The sequence below is a fragment of the Haliotis rubra genome, unplaced genomic scaffold (assembly GCF_003918875.1).
Source record: "Haliotis rubra isolate DU_JTF1 unplaced genomic scaffold, ASM391887v1 Scf938, whole genome shotgun sequence".
Classification (NCBI taxonomy): Eukaryota; Metazoa; Mollusca; class Gastropoda; order Lepetellida; family Haliotidae; genus Haliotis; species Haliotis rubra.
In genome coordinates, this window is record NW_025767677.1 from 45,553 (window position 1) to 55,189 (window position 9,637).

The 9,637-nt window shown below is 41.8% G+C and overlaps 1 protein-coding gene across 1 annotated transcript; it reads left to right on the forward strand.

Annotated features, from left to right (window-relative positions):
• The first annotated feature begins 568 nt into the window (after positions 1-568).
• Positions 569-9,637, forward strand: LOC124264690 (nucleoplasmin-like protein ANO39). Its single transcript, XM_046699446.1, has 4 exons — positions 569-626; positions 2,121-2,204; positions 2,670-2,946; positions 9,481-9,637. The coding sequence occupies exons 1-4, from the start codon at positions 569-571 to the stop codon at positions 9,635-9,637; spliced, it is 576 nt and encodes a 191-aa protein (XP_046555402.1).

The window sequence follows — 9,637 nt, forward strand, 5'->3', positions numbered from 1 at the left end:
GTTAAACAACAAATACAACGAAAATCGAACACCCCTTAACTTTGTTTGGAGTGATTTTTCTGAACAGAGCGCGGGAATATTTCCAAACACATCATGTGAGGTCTACGATAATTCTGTATTATTTTCAAATTAAACCAAATTGAAAAAGAAAGTTAAAAAAAACGAATTAAGAAAATGGACTGATTGACTGACTGAGTTTGATTTTACGCCGCTTTTAGCAATATTCCAGCAACATCACGGCGGGGGACACCAGAAATGGGCTCGATTCAATGTACCCATGTGGGGATTCGAACCCGGGTCTTCGGCGTGACGAGCGAACGCTTTAACCACTAGGCTACCCCACCGCCCTAAGAAAATGGAAGTTACGATAGGTGAAATATTAAATAACAGTCTAACATTAGGAAATTTGATGTCAAATGTTAAATAGTAGTAATATTTTTGACTTGCTCTATCCCATTTCGGTATATTTTTTATCTCCTGCATGTCACGTGGTATCAAAGACGACTGCCTCCAACCGTATAAAACTCCACAGATTACGTCATCCTTTCAGAGACTGTCAATATTCAACATGGGCTGTCTTCCCTGCTTGTTGCTGTTATGCACGGCGTCAGTGGTCCTCGTCCAAGGTATGTTGTAGTTGACGTATAAATCGATGGTATTCAAGATACAAGTTATCAAAATTATCATCACATTTTCAATGATTCGAATCGGATCAATGAATTTGATCATGTTGAAAAGATTCACCTTATCTTTATTTTTCATAGATAGAGCCACTTGGCAAAGCTATCTCAAGTTGATTGGTTATCTGGGATTTTGGATTTGACAGTGACTTGTTAAAGGTTGGGTGCCTGTTTCGACTCCCATTTTCTTTGATAATGCATACTTTTTTTCTATTTGAATAGTCCCTGAGTGAGTGAGTGAGCTGAACGTCGTAGTTTAGAAGAGGTGTTCAGTTGCTATATGTCATGCGGGTCTTAGACATTTATCGTTACAGTGAAACCACGAGAGTTTAGTTTTACACCGCTTTTAGCAATATTCCAGCAATATCACGACTGGGCACACCAGAAATGGGCTTCACGAATTGTACCCTTGTGGGGAATCGAATCCGGGTCTTCGGCGTGACGAGCGAACGCTTTAACCACTAGGCTACCCCACCGCCCTGCTTGTCGAAAGAGACAAGGAATAGGTCGAGTGGTCTGACGAATTCGCAGTATGTCGTCAGACTGTATTGCATTGTTTATCAAGTACATAGATCTAATATGTGAAGGCAGAATCGACGAGGGGAGTGAGTTGGGTTTAACGCCACTCTTAAAATATTCCGACCCATTTAGATCCGGGTTTGAATTGGTCTTCAGTAACCCATGCTTGTCGTAAGAGGCTGCTAACGGGATCAGGTGGTCAGGCTCACTGGCTTGGTTGACACATGTCATCGGTTCCCAATTGCGTTGATCGATGCCCATAATGTGGATCAATGGAGTGTATGGCCCAGGGTTGATTAATTACAGACGTATAGTTTGAATATTGCTGAGTGTTTGGTGTGCTGAACGGTTCGTCCGGCCATCTTGAGAAGTTAGAACCATCAGAAAGTCACAATTTGCACAATCTTCCACATGGTCTTTGATCAATTGTACTTACAAACTTTCCTTTCACTGATGCAGTGTTTTTAATATCAATCGTTCGTTATGTAAAACACATGACATGTACACCCCATTGTGCCAACAAACCCACAGGGACTTCAACCATCATTTTATGAAAGAAACACGTGCCCTTCGTGTGGACTGAGTTGCATTAGAATTCTTTATCTGGCATTTTGATTCCGGCAGTTTAATTGTGTGGACAGATATATACATCGAAAACAATTTGGTGGGGTGGGGTAGCCTTGTGGTTAAAGCGTTCGCTCGTCACGCCGAAGACCCGGGTTCGACTCCCCACATGGGTACAATGTGTGAAGACTATTTCTAGTGTCCCCCGCCGTGATGTTGCTGGAATATTGCTAAAAGCGGCGTATAACCATTCTATGGAGATAAAATAGTGTTGTATCGGTGTAAAATATACTATTGTAATGAGATCGAAAATCCCACTATTCGGTAACCGAATCAGTCTCACTCCTGTGTACTCAGGTCAAGGGATAGCACGACAGCATGAGATGCTGATGCAGGAACTGAAGAAGATGGAGGAGAAGATGGACAACGTCACTGACATAGGTAGGACCGTGACTTGTAGACGCACACGTACACACGCACGCACACGTGTGACGCACTCAGTTAACAGATGTGTATGTCAATGTGCTATAGGATTAAAAATGTCAGCGTCAGATAAGTCTTTACAAAACACTATACGTCATACATGTGTTTAGTTGATAAGTCATTGAGTAAGACCCCTTCAGCGAACACCTGGTGTCTGGACACATATTTCAGCATAATTATCAATCAAATCTGTTTTGGTTGTGAAGCTAGGCGAGATATCAAATCTCATTCAGATCTGTTTTGACTGACAGGCGAGACAAAGTAGCAAATCTCAGTCAAATTTGTTTCGGCTGACAAGAGAAACAAGGTAATCTCCGGTGTTGACGTTTAATGTTAAAGCGAACCACGAACTAAACTTCGAGGTTTCATTTAAGAAAACCAACTTTTAAAAAATGCTATATATAATTTCTGGTGAATTTACAGTGAAAGGTTTTAAGTCAGCGCTGAAACAAACCGACGAAGGGAAACCAGGAAAACCGACGGAGAAGCAAGACGAAGAAGAGGAAGAGGATTATGATGAAGATGAGGATTATGATGAAGATGAGGATTATGATGAAGATGAGGATTATGATGAAGAAGAGGAAGAAGAAGAAGATCCGGACATTCCGACAGCATCGAATGAATGGGGAGCAAACAATCCTGGCGTCATTGCACAAGCTGAACAAAAACGAAAGCAAGAAGAAGCGAAGAAGAAAGCAGAGCAATTCTTGAACAATTTATTATTTCCAACCTCGAACCAAAATGGCTCCAGACGTCCGTTATTCGGATAGTCAAAGGATGATAAGAATAAACCCCGAACCAATCAGGTAATAATGGTGAGTTTTTTCTCTTCTCAGTTGTTGCCCTTGCAAAATGGTATGGTGTGGCATACATTAACATTAACTTGCGACTATCTTAGCGCTAAGAGAGCTTCGAAAATCGAGGCCACTGGGCTCCGTTCCTCAAAGCGATCCTAGCGCTAAGATGATCGTAACTCCCATACTTTAACATACGACTGTCGCGCTACGATCGCTTAGAGGAACGGGGCATAGGAGTCTATCATTGTGAGTTCGATGTCGGTTAGGCCTTATTATGTTGCCTAATCTTACCTTCATGTAAAATACTATAATTTCATTGGTCAATGACGCTTTACCAAGTTCCTGTGTCTCCAATCCCAGGAGGTCGACAACTGGACACATTATTACCCGCTGCCACGGTAACCGCCAAACTCTCCGCCGAGAAGCTGTATCGCTAACAATCGTATGACGTAACAATATGACGCATGCAGAGCACGGAGTTCGAAAACCGTTAGATTGGCTGTTTTTTTAATCGTTTGCACACTCAACTTAAACAAAACTGATCATTTTTATAGCAGTTTGAAGCTTTTCAGAATGTTTCACTGATCTTAAAAATCCAGTCGAGAGGCAGACGCCATTTTGTTTACATGTCATATAGTCGGTCGCGATCTTCAAAATAGAATAAAATGACATTTTGTACATTAACATGGCGGTAAGATAAATACGTTGTATGTTTCTCCCTCGAATAATACGGTCTGATGTACACCTTTTTAGGAGCAGTGTCACCCGAGCCGTTAGGCGGTAGGCGAGGGATGACACTGCTACAAAAAGCACGGGTTGTACGAATGACCTTGACCTTAGATGTGGCTGCCAAACGGCTGATCGCTTCGAAATATTAGTGTTGGCGTATACCATTAATTTAATAATTTCTTATTTGTTTGTGTCAATAAATATATCCAAAAGATAAAATGTTTCTGTATTTCACTTGTCGTGTAACAAAATATCAAATTAGATAATTTTTATCATAAACTAAGCCATCCCGAGTTATCTCCCTTTATGACCGTTCAGGAAAGATCATGGCGAAACGTTTTGCATCTCATTATGCCGAAGACTGAATGCTGCTTTTTAAAGATAAGTTAAATAAAGAGATCTTAATGCTAATAAATTTGTCACACGGCGTTTTGAAAGGGTGTACGGGACTGTAAGACTTCAAAACACCGTACAACTAATAGTATTACCCTCGAGGGAAGCATATGACATATTGTTTGTCAGCACCGTGCCAATGGAGTTTACAAAAAGCGGTAAACGTTTGAGACCTGCGTCACTTCGGGTGTTCCTCCCACAAAGAGCAGACCCGTCGTCAAATATCTGGAATACAGTTCAAAGCGGCATGAAACCCAACTCACTCATTCACTGTTTAACAGTGTATGCATCATACACACATTTCATCCTCATACTCCATGCGTTTTTCATACTGAGACTATTTTTCCATACTTTCAGAAACTACAGGACATGTCCAGAGAAACACCTTCTGTAAGGACAATAAACAAATAATGCCAATAGTATACAGCGTTCTCTTGTTATTTTGCTTGTTTCTTCGTTTGTTTATTGTTCAAAGCCGGAATCAGCAATATTCCACCATAATGATGGCAGTCTGTAAATAATCGAGTCTGGTCCAGACAATCCAGTGATCAACAGCAAGAACATCAATCTACGCAATTGGGAACCCATGACATGTGTCAACCGAGTCAGCGAGCCTGACCGACCGATCCCGTTAGTCGACTGTTATGACAAGCATGGGTTACTGAAGGTCAATTTTAATCCGGATCTTAACAGGGCTTTTTTTTAGTGAGTTTAGTATTACGCCGCACTCAGCAATATTCCAGCTATATGGCGGAGATTTTAACGGGTTTATGATGAATGACACATTGATAAATGAACATGTATTGATTCGAAATGTGCTGTACAAGCTGTGTGTAAATATTATCTCTGTCAGATAGCTTTTGAGCTCGTAATCATAAGCTTTCACTCTAAACGCCTGGTGGTTAAAGCGTTCGCTCGTCACACCGATGACCCGGGTTCGATTCCCCACATGGGTACAATGTGTGAAGCCCAATTCTGGTGTCACCCGCCCTGATATTTCTGGAATATTGCTAAAAGCGACGTAAAACTAAACTCACTCACAGTATCTATCCTTCAACTAGCATTCGCATGTTCGAACGCAATTTCCACAATCTTCCACAATCTTTAAGTAAACAAACTTTCCTTTACCAACACACTCTAAAATGTGAAAAATATCCTATTAATCTCTCCAAAACTGCTGTTCACTCGAGCAATCATGCGCGCAACTTCTTTACGATTTTCAGTTTGGTCGGACTTGGCTTTGTGCGGAGTATTTGATCAACTGTTACAGTACGACACTGGAAGTACAAACACAGCGTCAGGTGAATATACTTATGTACTTCCTGCCCTCTTGTTTGAGTGAGTGAGTTTAGTTTTACACCTCTTTTAGCGATATTCAATCAATATCACAGCGGAGGACAACAGAAATAGGCTTCGCGCATTGTTCCCATATGGGGAATCAAACCCGGGTCTTCGGCGTGACGAGCAAACGCTTTTACCACTGGGCTACCCCACGCCGGTGCTGATCTTAAATGGATTCAAGCAGTTTGTTTTACAATTCGAGTATGTGAAAGCAGAATCGAAAAGGAGTCAGTGGGTTTAACGCCGCTTTTAAACCTATTCCAGTAATATCACGTGTGTTGACTAAAGGCCAAAATGATGCCCTTTACAGACCACACTCTGTACCACTTTGGTGAAACCCACTAGCACAGGTTTAGTGGTGACAAACAATGAGACAACATCGGGTTGAACCCGGGATTCGAACCCGGAATCATATCTGGCTTGCCAAAGGGACGCAACTGTTCACTGGGAATTGCGGCGCCTTAGATCGTTGGGAATGGAATGGATGTTGGAATTGTTCACTTTCCGATATCTCCATAGTGGAACGACTTCTACGAGTTATCACTTCAACACATGATACGACCTGTCTTTACTACATATGTACCACTTCAACGCGTGATACTACTAGTAGCACTTCAACACATGATACTACCTGTATACCACTTCAACACATAATACTACCTGTATACCATTTCAACACGTGATACTACTGGTACCACTTCAACACGTCATACTACTTGTATACCACTTCAACACGTGATACTACCTGTATACCACTTCAACACGTGATACTACTTGTACCACTTCAACACGTGATACTACTTGTACCACTTCAACACGTGATACTACCTGTATACCACTTCAACACGTGATACTACTTGTACCACTTCAACACGTGATACTACCTGTATACCACATCAACACGTGATACTTCCTGTACCACTTCAACACGTGATACTACCTGTATACCACTTCAATACGTGATACTACTTCTACCACTTCAACACGTGATACTACCTGTATACCACATCAACACGGGATACTACCTGTCTACCACTTCAAAACATGATACTACCTGTGTATCACTTTCAAACGCTATACTTCCACTTAACACGCTTAACACCACTTCAACACATGGTACTACATGACCGCCTCCGTGGTGTAATGGTTAGAGCGTCCGCCCGGAGTGCGGAAGGTCGCGGGTTCGATCCCCGACCGCGTCATACCAAAAGACGTTAAAATATGGTACTTGTTGGTCTCTGCCTGGCGCTCGGCATTAATGGGTACATCAAGGACTGGTCGGCTCGGAGTCAGTATAATGTGTCTGAGTGGGGTATTCATGCTTCACTGCGGCATGGTATCTCAGTGGGCTAGCACTATAAAACCAGCTTAAGTCTGGGCTAGTACAAGCAGCCGCACATACACATACACACGCATGCACGTCGTCATATGAGCGAAATATTCTCAAGCACGACGTTAAACCCAATTCCACCACCACCACCACCATGGTACTACATGCCTACTACTTCAATACGTTATGCTACATTTCTACCACTTCAATACTTGATGCTACATGTCTACCACTCCAATACGTGATACTACATGTCTACCACTTCAATACGTGATACTACATGCCTAACACTTCAATACTATACCTGTCTGCCACTTCAATACGTGATACTACATGTCTACTACTTCAATACGTGATGCTACATGTGTACCACTTCAATACGTGATACTACACGTCTACCTCTTCAATACGTGATGTTACATGTCTACCACTTCAATACGTGATACTACATGTCTACCACTTCAATACGTGATGCTACATGTCTACCACTTCAATACGTGATGCTACATGTCTACCACTTCAATACGTGATGCTACATGTCTACCACTTCAATACGTGATACTACATGTCTACAACTTCAATACGTGATGCTACATGTCTACCACTTCAATACGTGATACTACATGTCTACAACTTCAATACGTGATACTACATGTCTACCACTTCAATACGTGATGCTATATGTCTACCACTTCAATACGTGATACTACATGTCTACCACTTCAATACTATACCTGTCTACCACTTCAATACATGACACTACATGTCTACCACTTCAATACGTGATACTACATGCCTACCACTTCAATACGTGATGCTACATGTCTACCACTTCAATACGTGATACTACATGTCTACAACTTCAATACGTGACACTACATGTCTACCACTTCAATACGGGGAGGTAATCTGAACATCGTCGTGACGTCAGGAAATTATTATGTATACAAATGTACGTCATCGCAGTTTCTTAAATGATCAAAGGCGCCGACTGTACTGTATCCAGTGATACATTACACGTCACCGTCACCGGCTTAATACGTGAAACTGTACTTTATTACACAACAAGGGACTGTTGGCGCCGGTTTAGAATTAATCTTCAGTAACCCATGCTTGTCGTAAGAGGCGACTAACGGGATTGGGTGGTCAGGCTGAGGCTGGCTGACTTGGTTGACACATGTCATCGTATCCTAATTGTGTAGATTGATGCTCATGATGCTGATCACTGGATTGTCTGGACCAGGGACCCGTGAAGGTCCGGGTTAGAATATTGGCCATCAGTAACCCATGCTTGTTGTAAGAGGCGACTAACGGGATCGGGTGGTCAGGCTCGCTGACTTGGTTGACACATGTCATCGGTTCCGAATTGCGCAGATCTATGCTCATGCTGTTGATCACTGGATTGTCTGGCCGACTGAGCTGGAATATTGCTGAAACAACAACTTAACAAATAACAAAGTCTGCCAAATGTCTGCAACATCAGAGAATACTGATGCCACACCAAAACAAATGTCTTGAAAACCCAGAACTCTTTAATATTTGGCTTCATCCACCATCGCGAAATTCAAGCATTTATTTCGTATAATATTGGGGCCGTTTTTATTGTCACTCGACATGCAATATGTGTTTTATGTCGTTGGTCTTAATATCGGTTTGTCACATAAAACCTTGGCAAACAAAACCAACACAATAATCACATTAATCACGAATCTTTTTTCATGTTATCGGATAAAAAGTGAATTTTTCAATGGTTGGTAAACAATAGCTATGGACATCAAAGCTTTTTGTCTTTCCGAAAACAAAGGAATAACGAAGGCGTGAGATTACCTGGGTATACATATAAGGTATGCGTTCCATAGCACCACGCAGAAGGCTTGGCATCATAACACTATGAAGGTCCTGGCGGCAGTGTTATTGGTAATGGTTTCGTCTACCATGGTGGAATCCATGTGGAATATGTTAAACTCAGGTAAGATGTTTCAAAGAGTCTTTGATATTTAAGTTAAAATAAAGAAAACTTTTAACTATATATTTAAGAATGTTACCATGGTTTCGGGAGGAATAAAACATAAGGAAACTATGGAAAATACGGTGCTTCCTGGGTGTGATCTGGTAATCTCACTCCCCGAATCGATCATCTATATAGAACTCACCCAATCTATCACGTGACTTGGTCTTTTTCGGTTACTGACTTTCTTTGACTATTACTATGTCATCACCACTGCAAATTGAAGTCAATTACCGTATGTGTATGATCTGCTCTTGCCGGCATTCCACGGTACCAGTTTGATAAACTGGGGATCCGCTCTGGCCGGCATTTCACGGAACCAGTTTCATATACTTGGGATCCGCTCAAGCCGGCATTCCACGGGACAAGGTTGATGTACTGAGTGTTCACTCTGCCAGAAACCAATGGCAACGAGTTTGCTGAACAAACGATTCACTATTTGCATAAGTTCCAGTTGAAACTGGATAAAACCCTGTCGACCAATTGTGCTCATCCTTTTATCATAAACCATTTTTAAAGCGGCAAAGGGTATTCTCTGCATCAAAGAAAAGTACTAGGCCATCCGTAGAATATCCAATGTGTCCTTTATCATTGAAACTAGCATCTCTAATCAATTACTATTAAATCACCTTTCAGGGTCGTATTCACAGTCATCGTCACGGTCAAGCTCACCGATGAGGCCACCGTCACGGCCAAGGTCATCGTCAAGGTCATCGTCAAGGTCACATCATGGACCCAAAATATCGATAGTCATGAAGGCGCTAACGAACATCCAAGAAAAGATGAGCAATGA

Bases quoted from the DNA above. Each gene is read 5' to 3' on its own strand.
- LOC124264690 (XM_046699446.1), top strand. From the start codon at position 569: ATGGGCTGTCTTCCCTGCTTGTTGCTGTTATGCACGGCGTCAGTGGTC. The intron at 627-2,120 runs GTATGTTGTAGT...CTGTGTACTCAG, and splicing joins GTCAGTGGTCCTCGTCCAAG to GTCAAGGGATAGCACGACAG. The intron at 2,947-9,480 runs GCAATTCTTGAA...ATCACCTTTCAG, and splicing joins GAAGCGAAGAAGAAAGCAGA to GGTCGTATTCACAGTCATCG.